This window comes from Chiloscyllium plagiosum, chromosome 12 (assembly GCF_004010195.1).
Source record: "Chiloscyllium plagiosum isolate BGI_BamShark_2017 chromosome 12, ASM401019v2, whole genome shotgun sequence".
Classification (NCBI taxonomy): Eukaryota; Metazoa; Chordata; class Chondrichthyes; order Orectolobiformes; family Hemiscylliidae; genus Chiloscyllium; species Chiloscyllium plagiosum.
In genome coordinates, this window is record NC_057721.1 from 53,601,826 (window position 1) to 53,622,689 (window position 20,864).

General features: G+C 40.0%; 1 protein-coding gene across 2 annotated transcripts in view; it reads right to left on the reverse strand.

Moving 5' to 3' along the window:
- LOC122555264 (NXPE family member 3-like) overlaps nt 1–20,864 on the reverse strand; it is a 31,189-nt gene that overhangs the window by 1,865 nt on the left and 8,460 nt on the right. For both annotated transcript variants that reach the window (XM_043701084.1, XM_043701083.1), the window contains exons 3-5: nt 13,797–14,584; nt 9,673–9,746; nt 2,541–2,750 (exon numbers count right to left, since the gene is read on the reverse strand). In XM_043701084.1, the coding sequence (XP_043557019.1) occupies nt 2,541–2,750; nt 9,673–9,746; nt 13,797–14,584 (1,072 nt within the window). The remainder of the gene's footprint in view (nt 1–2,540; nt 2,751–9,672; nt 9,747–13,796; nt 14,585–20,864) is intronic.

Below are 20,864 nucleotides of genomic sequence, written 5' to 3' on the forward strand. Positions count from 1 at the left end.
GAGTGCATTGCCTGATTGGATGATAGAAGCAGATTCAAAAGGAACTTACAGAAGAAATTTGAATGTGTATTAGAAAAAGAAGAATTTGCAGTGCTATGGGAAAGAATTTGCAAGTTTAACTAATCAGATAACTTTTACATTTAGCTGTTCCAGTACAGTTACAACAATGACTTTTACCCAACAATCTGGGAAACTTCCCAGTTATATATTGTAGTGAAAAAGTAGGACAAATCCAGCCCAGTCAAATACCATTCCATCAGATTACTTTTGATCATAAGCAAGTGGTGGACGGGATCAAACAGCACTTGGTCACCAAACTTTGCTTACTAAACCCTCATTTTGGATTCCCCCAGGGCCACTCAACTTCTTACTTCATTACAGCCTTAACATGGATTACCATGGCCTGAACTACAGAGTTCAGTTGAGAATGACTGTCTTTATCATCGAGGTCACATTTGACAAAATATAGCAACAAGAGGTCCCAACAAAGCTAGGGTCAATGTGAATCGAAGAAGATTTTCCCCTGGTTGAAGTCATACTGAGTATGAAAGATGATGGTTGTGGTTGCTGGAGGTCAGTCATCTCAGCTCCAGGACATCACTGCAGTATTAGGGCTTACCTACACCAAATGGACTGTGGAGTGGTTCAAGAAGGAAGTTCACAAGAGCCCTCTCACTCAGCCTGGTGCATTAAATGTTGGCCTAGCCAGCGATGCCCACATCCTATGAATGAATGAAAAAAAGGCAGCTGTGCAGATAGATTAAATTATCACCTCTACTGCTATAAATTTCCATCTTTCTTTGAGTCTAATAAAAGAATGACAAAAGAAATCATGGCAAAGGTAGCAGTTTACTCAGGAAGAGAGGGTATATCCAAGACTTTGGTAAGATATCTGTTGTCATTCAATGGCACTGACAATGGGAAATAATGCAATTAGGTTGGTCACTGATTTTACAAAATACACAATTTCACTTTGCTTTAAAATTAATTTTTCAGTGAGATGGATTTGGTTGTAATTATCCAACATTTTGCCTATATTTAAAGTGAGGTTAGAAGATGAGGAAGGAGGGCTCTTATTCTACAGTGGTAGTGAGCCTACTTGTGAATGAGGGAGCCTGGTTCAGTCCCATTTTGCTCCAGATGTGTGTTATAACATCTCAACTCTGAAGAGATTGATTAGGAAAATATCTGTTCTCCAAAGAATGCAGTGAACTGAGAAATGTAAAATACATAGAAGATAAGGAATAATTGGATTAGTGTGTTAAGAACTATTTTACCACCATTTGCACATCATGCAAATGGACTGTGGAATGGTTCAAGAAGGAAGTTTACAAGACCCCTCTCACTCAACCTGGTGCATTAAATGTTGGCCTAGCCAGCAATGCCCACGTCCCATGAATGAATGAAAAAAAGGCAGCTGTGCAGATAGATTAAATTATATCACCATCTGCATATCCTTAGTGTTATAGAATGTTTTCATTTGCTGTTATGTATAAGCAATTTGAAAAAACTTTCTACACCATTTGGGGAAGCATAGAAGCTTACGTGTTGAAATGTAAGGCCTTTTCTAATATTGAAGATGCTGGGTTATAAAAACTAAAGTTCTACAGTGGCATATTTAATGGCTGGTGCATTTGCAGAATTACAAGTTTATTTGGAAGCAAGTTTAATAACTACAAATAGGAATTCATTATGGGAAATGGTGGTGGACAATTGCAACAAAATTTTGCCACAGAAACTAAGATGATCGACAGGAGGTACAAGATTTCTAATGAGAGATGTAATGTAAGAACAGTTATGCCAGGTTCAGAATGTTAACTCTGTTTCGCTTTCCAGACCTACTGAGTTTCTCCAGCATTCCCTGTATTTATTTCAGGTTTCCAGAATCCACAGCACCTTGCTTTAATTTGAAAATTTTTAATGTACTATTGTTGATTATAGAATCCCAGAAATGTCAATGCAGGAGGATGTCATTTAACCCAGCATTACCATCTCCATGCCAACGTTATTAATTCGAATCCTATTTTCCAATATTTTACCCTGCACATTGGCTATTTATCTTTTTATATAATCATGAGCAAATGAGTACAGAAACAAGGAACTTGGCAGGTCTATTTGCATGTGTTTATTCATAAATCTTCTAACTAGAGTTACTTGTCAGGAATTTAGAATTAGATTTTTCCAGTTGAATTCAATGGAAATAAAACTCTGAAGTGATGGACAACACGTAGTTGATTTGTCATCAACCATTTTATACTGTTTCCTTAAAAGGTTATCCACATTATATGTAATCATTTATTCTGCTCAACTCAAAATCATTTTATTTGTACTCAACCTATTTACAAACTATGGTATATGGATTTTGCCCAAAAGTGTATTGTGCACAAATGACAATTCACCAAGATTCATAAATTTAAATACTCGAGTAAATAGATGCTGATTGAGAAGTTTATGATATTTGCTTGAGATTGAGTTATAAATAACATGTAAAGCAGATTTCAACACAATACAAAAATGTCAGAGCAATAGCTGAGCCTAACCTGACACAAATTCAGTCAAATATTCAAACCACTGGCGGATAGTAGAATCTCCAAGAATATAAACATTTTTCCCACGGAGACAGTCTGTGATAACTACAGGAGTGTCAAAACGTCGGATGTTACAGCTTGTTGACATCCATTTGTCCTGATAATAAAATCCAGCTGGTGAAAGCAACGACTTGCCGGGGACACATTCTCTGAGATCTTTACCTGAGAATTGGAAAGGCAAGACTGAAACATGAGCTAAGATACGTAAACACTAATACAGGCCTTAAACATACATATGAGTAGAGAATGAAAAATATGTAACATTCAAGACTAAAGATTTTCAATTGGAAATTCTCAACCACCCTAGTATTGTGCATTTAAAGCAATAGGTAGCAATGTCTAATTAGTAGCTATATGTTCAGATAAATGGCTGGCAAGGCATTTTCTAAACTCCTCCACATTTTAAGAAAAAACTTATTCGGAAAGCTTAGAGACCACAGTGAGCTCACTGCCTGTCATGAGAAAACACAAAATAGGAAATCTGACCATCGGAATACACTGGAATAATTGTTTACTTCTTGGAAACTGTTTAAACAAAACACCCCAAAAGATGTACATGCTAAAACAAATGCTTATTTTAAAATCAGGTATGTATTTCACACAAGCGTCCATTGTTTTTCAATCTTTGGACACTTTGGCTCTGTCTTTAGTGACTTGCCACCACCTACTCCTAGTCACATTCTAGTGTGGCATCACTTCCATTCCATGGAAAATACCTGATCCGAAGCATTCAAACACAGTCATAGTGTCATTCTTTTGAAGTAGGCCACTTGGCCTACTACCATCCATCTCCCCAGAAAGCATTCAAGTCAGTCTCACATTTCAGCTTTGGATGACGAAATCTGTGTCACCATTGCCTCATTGACTGAGAGAGTTTGAGGATTTTTGGTCCCATTGTATTTTATTGAGATAGCAAGAGGATAATGAAAGAGGTATGGAGGCAGAAGATGGTGTAAAGTTCTTTTCCACAAACCCCCTTGTCAATTTGTCCAAAACCCTAAATCTGCGTCACCTAGTACTTTGTCAGCTAATATGAACAACTTTTAATCTACCATATCTAACCTTGTCATAATCTTGTACATCTCCATCAAATCTCTCTTTTATTTTCTTTGCTCCAAGGAGAATAATCCTAGTTTCTCCACTGTCATTCACAGAACAATTCTGGGTAAACCTACTCTGTACCTTTTCAAAGAACATGCCTTTTCTTTCTTTGTCAATCCCTCTGAAATGTACTTTTGATTATTCGACTTCCAGCCATGGCTATTTTGCATCCATGATTCAGTAAAGCCTATTTCAACTTATTTACCATATATACTTGTGTAAAGGTTGAAATTTGAAGACTTTTTTTATAAGCTGAAATTAGGGGGTTGACTAACACTCAAGGTATTGTTTTCGAGGGGATGAAATTCAAGGGGATGAAATTCATGCTCGGTATGAGTCAAAAAATAGACGAACAAGAGCTAGGTTTCTATATGAAATAATAAACAACAAAAGAAAAAAAACTTATGGTCATTATTGAATATTTGTCTACAAAATAACTGTCTCCATTCTGCTTGCTACAGTGGAATGGTACAGTGGTTCCCCCCGTATCCCTGGGGGATATGTTCCAAGGAGAAAGTGAGGTCTGCAGATGCTGGAGATCAGAGCTGGAAATGTGTTGCTGGAAAAGCAAGCAGGTCAGGCAGCATCCAGGGAACAGGAGAATTGACGTTTCGGGCATAAACCCTTCTTCAGGAATGAGGAATGTTTGTCCAGCAGGCTAAGATAAAAGGTAGGGAGGAGGGACTTGGGGGAGGGGCTTTGGAAATGCGATAGGTGGAAGGAGGTCAAGGTGAGGGTGATAGGCCGGAGTGGGGTGGGGGCGGAGAGGTCAGGAAGATGATTGCAGGTTAGGAAGGCGGTGCTGATTTCGAGGGATTTGACTGAGACAAGGTGGGGGGTGGGGAAATGAGGAAAGTGGAGCAGTCTGAGTTCATCTATTGTGGTTGGAGGGTTCCCAGGCAGAAGATGAGGCCCTCTTCCTCCAACCGTCGTGTTGCCATGGTCTGGCGATGGAGGAGTCCAAGGACCTGCATGTCCTTAGTGGAGTGGGAGGGGGAGTTAAAGTGTTGGGCTACGGGGTGGTTGGGTTGGTTGGTCCGGGTGTCCCAGAGGTGTTCTCTGAAACAGCAACACTGGCACCACCCCCCACCTTTTCCTCCGCTACATCGATGACTCCCACGAGGAACTTTCTTTGAACATGCACGAGGGCCAGTACATCGTTTCTGAGATATGGGGCCCAAAACTGTGTACAGTACTCCAATTGTGGTCTGATCAGAGCCTTATAGAGCCTCAGAAGTACATCCCTGCTTTTAGATTCATGTCCTTTCAAAATAAATACCATCATTGCATTTGCCTTCCTTCCTACTGATTCAACCTGCAAGTTTACCTTGAAAGAATTCTGCACTAGAACTCCCAAGTCTCTTTGTACTTCAGACTTCTGAATTTTCTTCCCAAGTCCATGTCCATGTCTCTATTCACACTTTCGGACATTGTACTCCATCTGCTACTTCTTTGCCCACTCTCCTAACCTGTCTATATCCTTCTGCAGCCTCCCTGCCTCCTCAGTGCTACCTGTCCCTCTATTGATCTTTGTATCATCTGCAAACTTAGCCAGAATGCCCTCAGTTCTTTAATCTAGATTGTTAATGTATAAAGTGAAATTATATGGTCCCAACACTGAGCCTTGCAGAACTAGTCACCGGCTGCCATCCTGAGAAGGACCCTTTTATCCTCACTCTCTGCTTTCTGCTGGACAGCCAAGCTTCTATCCATGCTACTACCTTGCCTCTAACACTGTGAGCCCTTATCTTACTCCTGTCCGGCATCTCCTGTCCGGCACCTTGTCAAAGGTTTTCTTGAAGTCCAGGTAAATAGTATTTATTGACTCTCCTTGGTCTAACCTGCTTGTTACTTGCTCAAAGAATTCTAGAAGATTTGTCAGGCATGACTTCCGCTTGATGAAACCATGCTGATGTTGTCCTATTTTACCATGCACTTCCAAGTATTCAGAAATCTCAACCTTCACAATGGTTTCCAGGGCCTTCCTCATGACCAAGGTTAGGCTAATCGGTCTGTAATTTTCTGTCTTTTGCCTTCCTCCCACTTTAAACAGTGGTGTCACATTAGCAATTTTCCAGCCCTCTGTGACCCTTCCTGATTCTAGTGATTCCTGAAAGATTACCACTAATATTCCCACTATCACTTCAGCTATCTCCCTTAGAACTCTGGGTACATCTGGTCCAGGTGATTTATCCACCTTCAGGCCATTCAGTTTTTCTAGCACCTTCTCTTTGATGATGGCAGCCATGCTCAGCTCTGCCACCTCTCTATCTTTAACTTTTTGGATTTAACTATTATCTTCATCAGTGAAGACTGATGCAAAGTAATTATTCAATTCCTCAGCCATTTCCTTGTTTTCCACCACTACTATCTCTCCAGCATCATTTTCCAGTGGCCCAATGTCCACTTTTGCCTCTCTTTTGTCCTTTTATACATCTAAAGACAATTTTACAGTCTTCCTTTATATTATTGGCTAGCTTACCCTCATATTTAATCTTCTCTCTCCTTAATTCTTTTTTTGTTGCCCCCAATTGGTCTTTGTAAGCTTCCCAATCCTCTAATTTCCCACTGCCCTTGGTCACATTACATGCTTTCCCTTTTGCTTTTATGCTATCCCTGACTCCCTAGTCTGCCAATGGTTGCCTCATCCTCCCTGTACCATACTTCTTTTCCCTTAGAATGAATCTCTGCTGTGTCTCCTGAATTACTCCCAGAAACTCCTGCCATTACTGTTCCATTGTCTTTCCTGTTGGGCTCCTCTCCCAGTCAATTCCACCCAGCTCCTCCCTCATGCCTCTGTAGTTGTCTTTATTCAGCTGTAATACTGTTACCCCTGATTCTATCTTCTCCCTCTCAAATTGCAGCGCAAAATCAATCATATTACGATCACTGCCTCCTAAGGGTTCCTTCGCCTTCAGCTCCCTGATTAAGTCTGCCTCATTGCACAACACTAAATCCAGTATTGCCTGTTCCCTATTGGGCTCCATCACAAGCCGCTCCAAAAAGCCATCTCATTGACATTCCACAAATTCCTTTTCTTGCAATCCACTACCAACCTGATGTTCCCAGTTCATCTGCATATTGAAATCCTCCATGATCACTGTAACTTTGCCTTTCCTACACATCTTTTCTATCTCCTGGTGTATCTTGTGCCCCAGCTCCTGACTACTGTTTGGAGGCCTGTAGGTTTAAATTTTAAATGTTTATTGAATTCCTCCCCACCCCAGTTCTTTTTTTATGACTGTGACTTAGTATTCCAAGCTACCTAGCCAGAAGAAATGTTTTCTCAGAATGTTCTTTGTCAAACTCTTTAAGAATGTTTAAGGGGCTTGATTGGCAGGTGGGTGAGGGCATTCAGTTAGCTACCCAACTGAATGAGTCTTAACCCATCTATAAACAGCTTGAATTCTACACTTTTTCCTATACTTTATTTTGGTAATGCATATTATATTCTTATGTTTCTATTCCAATTCAGATGTCAGGCCTGAAATCCATGTAGTTAACTAGCTTAATGATATTCAGCAGAAGATTCCAACCATTGCAACAGCCTAACTTCAACAATTTTTTGTCAGCGTCAGGAAAGTGAGTGAGATGGTAGGATGAGCTTGGTGTTGGGTGGGTGTTGAGGGAGGGGATTGGATGTGGTATGGTTCCGATTGGGTATAAGGGTAATGGTTGGGTGTTGAATATTGGGACAGTAGTCAGGGTGCTGTCAGATGTTGTGGATGTACGTTTTGATGCCCTAGATAGTTTGAGGTTGAGCAGGGATTGATCAGATGATTGGGAAGTGGTAGAGTGGGGTGGGGCAAGTTCAATGCTGGCTTTAACAGTGATTGGGTATCAGATTGGTCAGTGTGAGGGATTGGAGCTATGCTTGCTGTGGATCATAAAAAGGAATTCAGGCTTGTGTACTGATTAAGATTGTTGCTGCACTTTTCAAGTTCCATCATGTTAATTTTAAATGCTTGGTTGAATGGTAGTTGGTTAGCTCAGTTGTCTGGACAGCTGGCTTGGGCCACTAGTAAATGCCAACAGTGTGGGTTCAATTCCTGCACTCACCAACCTCAACATAAAGGTCCTGCCTTCTTGACATCACCAGAGGCATGGTGATCCTCAGGCTAAGCACAACGCCTGGAGACTCCTCCTTTATTGTTTGTCATGTAGTCCTTTTGTAACAAAAGCTTGCTCATCTTCCAAATCCTCATCGTTCGAAAATGATTCTTATTTTTCATTTGTACTGAGCCAACCCAGCTATGTCTTTGTGCCATCTCTTCACATTCCTCTCGCATTTACTTTCCAATTTAACTTTGTAATATCAGCAAAACTGTACAGGTTATATTTAGTTGCTCATTTAATACCTCACTCTTGTTTATATGTAACTGTGGCTCAGGTAGTGGCCCTTGCTGTAGAGGAGGCCTCATTCCTGATGAAGTGCTTTTGCCCGAAACATCGATTTCCCTGTTCCTCAGATGCGGCCTGACCTGCTATGCTTTTCCAGCACCACTCTAATCTAGACTCTGATCTCCAGCATCTGCAGTCCTCACTTTTGCCTTGCTGTATAGAGCCAGTTACAGCCTGGCAACCCAGAAATGCTTCTCCCCCTCACAGTTTTCTGCCTATTAACTGATTCAAGCTAATAAATAGCTACCCAACTGAATGGGTCCTAGCCCATCTATAAACCGCTTGACTTCTGCACTTTTTTTCTATACTTTATTTTGGTAATACACATTATATTTTTATGTTTCTGTTTCAATTCAGATGTCAGTCCAGAAGTCCATGTAGTTAACTAATTTAACAATATTCAGCAGAAGATTCCAATAATTTCAACAGCCTAACTTTAACAATATTTTGTCCACGGGTAACATTATGATGTCTGGACTGATGACCCTCCGGTTTCAATGTAAAATTTGAAGTGACTATACCCAGTCAGATCCTGAGTGTCATTATGCTGGTTCTGAATTTTTTTAAAAATTCCTCTCCAAATGTGTTACTACATCGCTCTGGAGTAGGAGAGGCTCAAACCCAAGCCTTCTAGATCAGAAGCAGGAACACAACCAGTGTTACACGAGAGGCTCTGTGTCTGATTCTGACACTACAGAAAGCAAATGAGAGCATTGTTTCGCAGGATGCCTGCCTTCCATATCAAGTCAATTATTGGCCAGGGTTTAGTGCTCTGTGGACTAAGTGATGTCGCATGGCAGTTTCAGGGACAATTAACTCACTGTGTCAAGAACGTTCACTCGACTGAGCACTAATTAGGTACTGTGCGGACTTGTTCTTCACCTTTACCGCCACTGTTACAATTACATAGCAACAAGAAGAAAGTAGGCATTACTTCGCCTTTTTACTTTTACTGCACTCCCATCTCAAGCTGTCCCCAGAGGGCTGATTAAATCCAATTCATTGTATGTGATGCTGTAGGGATTCTACAGTAACAATAGGCGCACTGTAACTGTGTTACTCAAATGAATGCAAACTTATCAAGATTCGATTCCCTACAATGTGGAAACAGGCCCTTCAGCCCAACTAGTCCACACTGACCCTTCAAAGAGCAACCACCCAGACCCATGCCCCGACATTCACCCTGACTAATGCACCTAACACTACAGCACATCCAATTCAGCTGACCTGCACATCTTTGGACTGTGGGAGGAAAGCCACACAGACACGGGGAGAATGTGCAAACTCCGCACAGAGAGTTGCCCGAGGCGGGAATTGAACCTGGGCCCCTGGTGCTATGAGGCAGCAGTGCTAACCACTGAGCCACTGTGCCGCAAGATTTGTCGAAAAGCACCCTATTCACACTAAAGAAGTTATAAAAGATGATTATGCTCAGTAGATAATAAATGAGGTAACTGACTAAATTATACTTAAACAAGAGAGCCGTTCATGTTTAAGTGTTCGCAAAGAACTACCTCATGTTCCATCTAATATCTGACACTGCCTATCCCCTCATCAGCATAGTAATTCAGACTTCTCTTACCTGCATGGGGTGAAGGCTTTACAGTTACATGAGCCAGGCCACTGGGCAATATGGGCTTCTTGACATTGACCTGACTGAAAATATATGATTGTTATTATTGCATGTTTCATCTTCATGGAAAGAATTATTAGCTTGTATGATTGGAAAATGATCGTATTTAAATTATAAATCAAATAGTTTGACTCTGATTAGTCAGGGCATTGTCTGAGAAATGAACCAGCGAATGGCTGCTAACTAGTTTGTAGTGGTGAAATGGCTCAGCGTGTGTATATGTTCTTTTTATCTGGAAAGAATGGGGGTCCCTTGAATTAATGTATTTAACTTCTGGTATTGTGTCTGTGACACAACTGTGAACTCGGATGGCTGTAGTTGTCAGCATAATTCTCTGCACATTCAAGATTCTCCAGAAAAAGAACAATGACAAAATCACATCTAATGTGATCCTTCCAGTATGGTGGTGGGTAGGGCTTCTGACTTCTGGGCTCAGCCATTCCATCTAGTTTTCATTTCATTGCTTTTCTTTTTTCTCTCTTTTCTTGTGTTTTTTTTCCCCTCTTTTTGTCATTTATTTTACTTATCCCTCCTGGTGATGACAGAAGAGGTGCATTTGGGTTTCCAGTGGCATCTGAGCCCAGCACAGATTCGTGGAGGTGGTGAGAGGTTGAGTTTGGGTCCAGGATGAAATCTGGCACCATCAGCAGTGGTTGCATTGACGAGTTGGGCACGATACAGACTCATGGCCGTGGTGGAGTTGGGTTTATGCCAATGCGGTACCCAGTAGCATCTGCTTTGGTGTGGTCCATCAGGGGCTCATGATAGTGAGATGGTGGGATGGCGTCCAAGATTGGCAACTTGCATTCTGGTAGTGGCTGTGTGGCAAAGGGTACTTGAGCCTGGCCACCAGGCCTATGGCCCATGATGGAACACTTAATAAGCAGGACTGTAAAGGCGAACACTTCTTCTTTAGTTCTTCATTTTTCTGCCTTAATATTCTGTGTTTTGGTTTATTTTTCTGTGCTTTAAGATGGTGCCAGATGATGGCCACACCATACAATATAACCCTTCTCATTGTATTTTGTAACAAAAAAATAAATCAAATCATGTTAGATGCTGTGTTGCAAGTTTTGCAATCTCAGCCATGTTGTGTGTGGTCAGTACCTCACCTGTTTGCGAATAGCCAAAGGGCATGCTATTTTATATGATCTGCCAGGCTTTGGGATGTACAGCATCACATTGTTGAGTTAAGTGATTGAGGGCAGGCATGGAGAGGTTTTGTTCAACTGCCATCACAACATCTTCAAAAATTCTGCTCTCTTTGGTCTGCAGCAGGTTGTGCAAATTTAGTGGCCATGCTATAGGTGTCAGAATAGTATTCTTGTCCATGAACCAAGAAGTTGTGCAGCCCCAGCACTTGAACAAAGCACCTTGGTGGAGATTGTTGCTTTTCAGAGATGTTAAACCAAGCCCCTTCACATACTCTCAAAACTGAAATAGAAGAGTCCATGGAAGAAAAGGATGTCTATCTGTGTCCTGCTTGATATTGATCCTTTAATCAGCATCACTGAAACATGATCCACTTATTTAGTTCTTTGCTTTTGTCGAACATTGTAGTGTTCTAATATTGGTATCACATTTCATTACATTGCAAAAGCAATTTCTGCACACAAATATCTAAGACACTTTGTTGGCTATGAATTTATTTGAGTTGTCCAAGGATGGAAAATGTGCTATATAAAAGATAGTGTTTCTTAATTACTCATCAGATCTAGGCATCACTGACTGGCCAGTGCTGGTGAGCTACCTTCTTGGACTTCTGCCACACTTTGATATAGGTAAACTCCCAACAATGTTTGGGAGGGAGTTCTAGGAATTTGACTCAGTTGACACGAAAGGAGTGGTAAGATATCTCCAAGTTAGGAAAGTGAATGGTTTTGGGGAAACATGCAGGAACTTAGTGGTGGTGCCCTATTTATTTACTGCTATTATCCATCCATTTGGTTGTAGTTATGGATTTACGAGGTACTGTCTAAGAAGCCTTTGTGAATTTCTGCAGTTATCTTACAGACCGTACATTGTGCGTCGTTGGTGGAGTAAGTGATTGGCTGTGGATGTGGTTTCAATCAAGCATATTGCTTTGTCTTGGAGAATCAGGTTTTTTAACTGTTGTTGGAATTGCATTCATTTGGGCAAATGGAGAATATTCTATCACACTCATGATTTGTCTTGTTGATCATGATTAGGCTTTGCATAGTCAGGTGGTGGGATATGTGCTGCAGGATTCCTAATCTCTTACCAGTTCTTGTAACCATGATATTTTTATGGTTAGTCCAGTTCACTTTCTGCTCAATGGAAAGCCCCAGGTTGCTGATGGTGAGATTCAGCAATGGTATTACCATGCAATGTTAAGGATACAATAGTTATATTCTCTCTTGTTGTCTGTCACTTGTCTTGTGTGAAAGTTACTTGTCATGTATCAAAACAAGCCTGGATATCATCCAGCTCTTGCTACATTTGGACATTGTCTGATTGATATTAGACTAACAAGATTGGAATTCAAATGCAGAGTTCAAATGCAAGTTTCAGAGCTACATACTATAAATCTGTTGGTTTATGATTTAGCTTCAGAACCATAATTACTCAAGCTGTATTTAGTTGAAAAGTCTCAAATGGACTCAGTCTAATGCTGCTCCATGGAAGGATATCTTCAACTGCTGCCTTTTTAAATTCATTTACAGGATGAGGGTATTCCTGGATAGGCCAGCATTTATTTCCCATCACACATGGCAGTTGAGAGTCAACCAAATTGCTGTGGGTCTGGAGCCACGTGTAGGCTAGACCAGGTAAAGATAGCAGATTCCTTCCCTAAAGGACATTAGTGAACAAATGGGTTTTTCTGATAATCAACAATGAATTCATGGTCATCATTAGACTCTTAATCCCAGTTTTTTTAATGAATTCAAATTCCACCATCAACCGTGATAGGATTTGAACCAAGTCCCCAGACATTTCCTAGGTCTCTGGGGATTAATAGTCCAGTGATGATAGTGACATTTTCACTTAATAGGCAACTTTTAAAGTCTCTGAAATGCCCTTGGATGGTGCAATTGCATGTTCTATTGTTAGAAGAACAGTCACTACATTCTCATTGCCAATGAAATCGGATCAGTAATAAATGTGGTCATCCCATCAATGTCTTCATTCTGACCATAGCCAGCAATTAACTGTAAGAAAAAAGGTCAAGAATGCCCACATGAACAGGCCCAGGAGGTTAGAGGTTGGAACATTTTTGAGTTAAGGACAGGGGGTGGAATAGAGGAAGAGTGCCTGAGTGATTTTACAGAAGAAGGTTTGAAAGAAGGGTGAAATTTGTTAAATTTTCTTGTTAAATTTTCAACGTATGCTTAACTCAGTGAAATTATTTGACTGTCAAATAAATCTTCTCTGTAGCTCCTGTGCAACTCCTGTCCGTAAGCAGATTTGAAACAAAGGGATTGTGAAGGAGGGTGTTTTGAATTAATAGTAAAATTAGCCAGATTTGAGACTGCAGCCAAAGTGTTCTATCTTGCCTGACACGGGTCTTTCCAAACATATGTATACTAGTCAGTGAGTGTGGAAGCTGAGGATCCTATTTCAAAAGGTAAAAACTGTTAAAATTAGAAACACTAATTGTTTAGAAAGCGGGCAGAAATTTCAGGTTCCTTCACCTATTCTACAGTTATATGTAAGTGATCTTTGGTGACCTGTGATTCGATTAAAAAAAGCTTACCTGTCTCTTAAATTAATAAAAACCCCAATTAAATATAACATAAATGTAATACTCTAAGATTTTCAATATTGGAATTTTGAATTGAATTCTAGCTCTGTTATTACAAAGTTAAAAATCACACAACACCAGGTTATAATCCAACAGGTTTATTTGGAAGCACGAGCTTTTGGAGCGCTGCTCCTTCATCAGACAACCACCTGAAAGCTAGTGCTTCCAATTAAACCTGTTGGACTATAACCTGGTGTTGTGTGATTTTTAACTTTGTACACCCCAGTCCAATACTGGATTCTCCAAATCATGTTATTATGAAGGTCACAGAAAGGAAGATAGAGGACATAAAAGTTAAAAAAAAGCATACCTTTGGAAATAATGACCTTCTTCTCCTTCTAAAAGGTTCTGCTCATAGCCCGCCATAATATGGTTGATACGAGCAGAGCAGGGAAGCTCCTTTGGTTTGTAACAGAACCAAGGCTCCCCAGTCCTGACATCAGTAAAGTTACAGAATGGTTGCGATTGAGACAAACAAAGATTACACACAGTGGTCTCGGAGACAGCTCCTGATTTGAAGGTACTTTTAAAATATACTCTCTCTGGCCGTTCCTCACGTAGTCTTTTAAGTACTTGGATCCCTTCACTGGGATGAACCAGTAAAACAGAGACTTCAACTTTTCCCGGCCAAGATAAGTTAAAATTGATATAGTAAAATCCATTTTGGTTGTCTATAACTGTTCCTGCTGAACCAGCTTTTAAAGCTGGGGTGTGGATCCGAGCTTGGAGATAGTCACCCCCATATCGCTTTGGGTGACCATCAAAATCATACATCTGCAGCATCACTTGAAACTGATCCCCCACATAGAAAGTCTTTGCAGAATTTAAAATTACAAAGGGACTGTATGCTGGGTTGCTGCTTTTCTGAAAGGGCACAGCAGAGTTGGGTGGTTTTGGCCATTCGATCATTTTCATAAGGAACGTTCCCTCTGATCTTTCTTCAGGGGTGAAGCTGTGATTCTGGTAGCCACATTGCACCAGTCTTTCTGTCCAGAGATCCCTCTTGGGCTGCATTTGTTGCTTCTCTCTGGAGTTAAGTTTGGGAAGTGGGTAAATCCTCCAGTTCTGGTTTGACTCATCTATTGAAGCATTATGATTCTGTGTAAAAGAGCAACTTTTTAAATAATCTGTACATAATAATTTCTATTTCCTGTTTTAGTGACTACTTTTCAATGCTTTTCAATTGTGTCGCAACAGATTGGGGTTCATCGTTAGGATTTGAGCAGTTTGCATTTCAGATTCATGATTTGAACAGGTTTAGACAGATCCAGTCTGAGATTTGGACAGCTCTGAATAGATTTGGGATGCGATAAAGCCCAATAGAATTAAATTCTTGCAGGTTGGTGTTCTCGATCTTTAAATAAAACGTAAGTGAGACAATTTGTTTAATTTCAGTGACTTGTGGTTGATTAAATTAAAAGTGACAAAATAGCTAAAGAGGTTCTGAGATTTGAAGATGATTCTCAAATTTGCCAAGAAAGTTTAGAAGGAAAGAAAAAGGCCATACTTTTAGAATTAGCAAAGAAGTTAGATTTGGGTTTAACTAAAGACAAAAGTAAGCTGAAATTGTAAGAGAGTTACTCAAACACTTTGGTGTGTCAGAGATTCAGACAAGTGAGGGAGAGTTAGAAAAACTTGAATTGCAATTGAGAAGAATGAAGTCAGAAGATAAAGAGAGAGAAAGAGGAAGGAGAGAGGGAGAGAGAAAGAAAAAAAGGGACAGAGAGGAAAAAGAGAAAGAGAGAAGTTTCTTAGCTGAGCAAAAAGAGAGAGAATTTGAACTTGAAAAGTTGCAACTTAGTCAGCAAAGTAAGTTAACAGGATGGGGATGAAAAGAGTAATGACATTTACAAATATGTCAAAACTCTGCCACATTTTGATGAGGAAGATGTTAAAGCCTTTTTTATTTAATTTGAAGAATTGGGTAGACAGATGGGGTGGTCCAAGGATTAAGGGGTAATGCTAGTTCAGACTAAACTGGTAGGCAGACCTAGTGAGGTGTTTGCCGCACTGTCAGATGAGGCGTCAAGAGATTATGAAGAGATCAAACAGGCTATTTTAAGTGCTTGTGAATTGGTAGCAGAAGCATATAAACAGCAGTTCAAAAAGGTAAAGAAGGAACCAGGTCAGACTTATGTTGAGTTTGAATGGATTAACCATGGTCATTTTGATAGATGGGTGTGTGCTTTAAAGATAAATAGGACCCATGAGGCTCCAAGAGAGATTATTCTGCTGGAGAACTTTAAAAATTCACTTTCAGAGATGGTAAGAATTCATGTGGAAGAACAGAAAGCTCAGGAAGTGAGAAGAGCAGCAGAATTAGCAGATGAGTACATGATGGTGCATAAGACAAGCTTCTGGCCAGAATTTTGTCCTGTGAGGGACAGAAGTTGGGAGAAGAGGAGATCCTATACTACGAAACCAAAAGTAGAGAACACTGGTGTTTACTAGTGTTAAATAAGGTTTAAAAAAAGAGGTTGGAAAGGAGGTGAAAGGCCTCACTGTGATAAAGTGGGATACATCAAGTCACAACGCTGTTTATTAAAGAAAAGCACTGTGGGTAAAGATCTGGCAAAAGAAGCTAAGCCAGTGTCATTAATGAAGGTAGGAAAGCAAACCCCAAGAAGAGCTGAAGAGCTGCAGGACAGCACACAGCCTAGACAGGGGCTGTGATTGGAGTTAGTACCTGATCACTATAAAGAATTCGCCTCTGTGAGTAAAGTTCACTCAGAAAGAACAGGGGGAGAAAGGTAGGAAGTTATAATTTTGAGAGATACAGGATCTAATGAGTTGTTGATAGTAAGGGACGAGTGAATTTGCACTCTTTCTGATTTGTTACCTGAGAGTGTGGTAATTTGTAGGATTTACAGACAGAAATTTAGCGTTCCCCTATGTAAGATCAGGTTGGAGTGCCACCTCAAGACTGGGGAAGTTACAGTGGGAGTGATTGACAGAATATCAGTACCAGGAATCCAGTTTGTTCTTGGAAATGATTCAGTAGGCTCCAAGGTGGGAGCGACACCCTTTGTTGTTGAGAAACCCAAGGAAGACCAAGAAACCAAGGAGTTATAATAGAAATATCCTGATATTTTCCCAAATTGTGTTGTAACCAGATCCCACTATCATAGGTCACAGCACGAAGCAAAAAATAAGGAGAAAGATGAAGGAGTTGTGGTTCAGTTAGCGGACACCCTGTGTGAAATAATGGTGCAGGAAAAACCTGAACAGGCAGGGGGTCAGACAGAAGAGTTTAGTCCTGAGAGGCTAAGGGATTTGCAACAGAAAAAGATGACAATAAAAGATATATATGTGGATGCGTACTCTGAAAGAGGATATTCCTGAGGGTTATTACCTGAAAGATAGAATCCTAAGACAGAAATAGAGACCACAGCAGGTTAGTGCAGAGGAGAAGTGGGCCAAAGTGCACCAATTTGTGTTGCAGGTAGTAGACAGACAGAACGTGTTACGGGTAGCGCATGAACTGCCTGTAGGAGGTCACCAAGGGGTAAGAAAGACTCAGGCCAAGGTGTAAAAACATTTTCATTGGCCTGGAATGCACAAGGATGTAGTTAACTTTTGCCATACGTGTCATACATGCCAAATGGTAGGTATGCTACAAGTGGTAATAAAGTCAGCACCTTTGTTGCCAATTCTCACATTTCAAGAACCTGTCACACAGGTTATAATCGATTGTGTAGGTTCCCTCCCGAGAACTTAAAGTGCTAACTATAGTGAATGTGTTACCAGATTTCTGGAGGCAACTCCATTATGGAGTATTAAGGCAAAAAGGTTGGTAGAAGAGTTACTAGCTTTCTTCATGTGGTATGGGTTACCCAGAGAGATTCAGTCAGACTAAGGGTCAAATTTTACTGCTAGGCTAATTAAGGAGGTTATGGATAGCTTAGGTATAGAGCACTTTAAATCAAATGCATATCATCCTGAATCCCGGAGACCTTTACAAAGGTGGCATCAGACCTTGAAGACCATGTTGACAGCATACTATCAGGATTACCCAAATGATTAGGATAAAAGTATCCCACTCATATTGTTTGCCATTAGAGATGCCCCAAATGAATCTACTCAGTTCATTCCCCTCAAGTTATTATTTGAGCATGAAGTGAGAGACCCTTTAAAATTCATTAAAGAAAAATTGACAGGACCAAAATTGGAGGCCTCACACTTAGATTATGTATCAGAGGTGAGGGAGAGATTAAATCAAGGAGGTGAGTTACCTAAATAGCACCTAAAGAGGGCACAGCATAGAATAAAGCAGGTGGCAGATAAAAAATCTGAGACTTGGACTTTTCCCGAGGGGTGATGTGTTAGTATAGTTACTAGTGATAGGAGATCCCTTCAAAGCCAGGTTCAGTGGTCCCTATCAAGTTGAGGAAAAGTTGAGTCAGGTGAACTATCTAGTAAAGATGCCAGATTGGAAAAAAACAGTATTGGGTATGTCATGTGAACATGTTGAAACTGTATTATACTAGGGAGAAAAAACTGGAGAAATAGGTGTTAGTTACTGCCCTGCAGAGTGAAGAATTAAATCCAGACGATGTGAATTTTGATGTGCTTCAAAATAGATTAGAAAATGAAGAAGTTCTTGAGCAGTGGGATAAGCTAGTAAACTATCTGTCTCAGGAGCACAGAACATAGTTGAAAGATTTGTTACTGCAGTATAAGGACATATGTAACAATCAGACGGGGGGGGGGGGGGGGGGGGGTGGGAAACAAATGCTATTGTACATGAAATGGATGTAGGGAATACTGCTCTGATAAAACAACACCCCTATTGGCTTGATCCTTTCAAAGCCAGATTGGTCCAGAAGGAGGTGGCGGCCATGCTCAACAAGGATATCATTGAACCGAGCCAGAGTGAGTGCAGTTTGCCGATCGTAACCCAACGAAACCGGACAGGACTCAACTATTTTGTGTTGATTATCGGAGGGTCGACATCATTACAAAGTTGGACTCATATCCAATTCTGAGATTGGAGAACTGCACTGAGAAAGTTAGACAAGCCAGTTACATCACCAAGTTGGATTTACTGCATGGTTACTGGCAGGTACCTTTATCAGAGACAACGAAAGAATTTTCTGTGTTTGTAACTCTAAATGGGCTATATCAATTTAAATGATGCCTTTTGGAATAAAGAATGCACCAGCCACATTCCAAAGGCTCATGAACTGAGTTGTGACTTGGTTAAGAAACTTTGCAGTCTTTTGGGAAAATGTAGGGATCTTTAGTAAGTCCTGGAAAGAACACATGGTACAGTTGGCAGAGCTCTTTGAATGACTATGAGAAGTAAAACTGGTAATAAACTTAAATAAAACAGAATTCACAAAATCAGAGGTGATGTTCTTGGGTCATAACATTGGTCATGGAAGGTTGACGCCATGGAATGCAAAGACGAAGGCCATCGAGGAATTTTCACGACCAACCTCAAAGAAAGAGGTGCTTCGATTCTTGGGACTAAGTGCATTCCATCGAAAATTTGCTCCAAACTTCAGCAGTATATCAACCGTTAACCGATTTGCTGAAGAAGAACACAAAGTTTTGGTGGACAGAACAGTGGCAGGAAGTAGTCGACCATTTAAAAGCAACATTAACCACTGCACCAATTTTAACTACACAAAACTTTTCAAAACCTTTTAAAGTTGTCATCGATGCTAGTGACATAAGAGTTGGAGCTCTACTGCTATAGGAAGATGAGGATGGGATTGAACTGTCAGTTGGTTACTTTTTAAAGAAACTCAACATCTACCAGAGAAAATACACCACGATTGATAAAGAACCATTGAGTTTGGTACTGGCCTTACAGCATTTTAATGTGTATGTCACAAACTATGTATACGGATCACAAACCTTTTACATTCTTAGAATGCTTTAAAGACAAAAATATGAGAATATTTCATTGGAGTCTTATGTTACAGACTTTTAATTTACATATCGTATATGTTGCGAGTTGTAAGAATATATTCACAGGTGTGTTATCGCAGATTTAATGGATAAAGTATAGATGAGATTGGTATCTATTCAGTGATAGGTGGGAATAAGTTAATATGAACTTATATTAAAGTAATTTGCATGTCATGATATTGCAGTTAAGGATTAGAGAAAAAAAATGAAGCCATCTTTTTGATAGGATTGTTCATTTTTTCTTAAAGGGGGAGGTGTTATGAAGGTGTAGGGGTACTGCACCTTTAAGAGAGTTGAAAAGCTAGCAAGGACTTAGAAAAACAAAGAGAGTCTGGAACAAGGTAACAATTTAACATTTAGTCGAAACAGCTAAAGTAGCTGGGTTGCCATGAGATGAAAACAAATTCAAATTCAGCCAATCAGTTTAAATTATTCCCCAAGATACCAAACTCCAAACAAGTTTGAATATAGTATTTTGATAATATTAAAGTCAATGAAACAATTCAATGTTTCGGGGTATAAATATCAGACATTGTGAACAGTTAGCCAGAGCGGCAAAGAGAAATGCCAGAAGACCAATAGATCTAAGCTGCTAGTAAGAGGTCTCCAAGAGGTACTGTCTGGAGAAGGAGCTTGCACAGAAAAAAAATCAAAACCAACCTGGAGAGAGAGAATCTACAGAGGAAACTCTACCGAGGAAACTCAGCAAAGCTGACTGGTTTTGAAACGTGATTATTTTTCTGTAAGTTGTAATTGGGGAGGGGGGAGGTAAAAGATAGGTTTAAGAAAAATGAGTTGTAAATAGTTGTTAGTTAATCTTCTTTGTTAGACTTTAAAAAATTGTCAATTTTGACTTTAAAATCATGACTTTTGGGATAGTTCTTTGCCTCTCGAATTTTAACAGATTATAGCACAGGGTGAATCTTATCTGTGTGTCTGGTTTAAATTAGCAGAGGGGCTTACCCCATGTTGTAACAACATCTATTACAGTCTAAGAAACTCCTGAAATCAATAAAGGAAGTGTTTTGAAATGAAGATATCCTGAGGGTTATACATCACTCAGTGATTAAAGAACATGCAGTTACACACAACATTCTAGTATCTGGTGTTTTATTCTTAATGAACAGAAAAATAATTGGTCATCAGCTTTGATTTCTGATACATATCATACCATTAGCATGAGATTAAATGATTCTCTCCATGCTATCAATCTCAGTGGTCTTTCTTGGTAATTTACTGCAGATGTTTACCAATTATTCTACCAGTTCTCTCATCATAGGTTCTATTTTTATATGTTTTGCCTTGTGGATTTGAACACTTAACCATTGTGAGCAATTTGCCCAGATCACGTATCAATTCTTTTCATAATTCTAAAAGCCCTAGAATTACATCATGAAGTGATTACATCTGAACACATCAGCCTGGTTTTTATATTCCCAAATTGGCAGTATGGGTTAGAAAA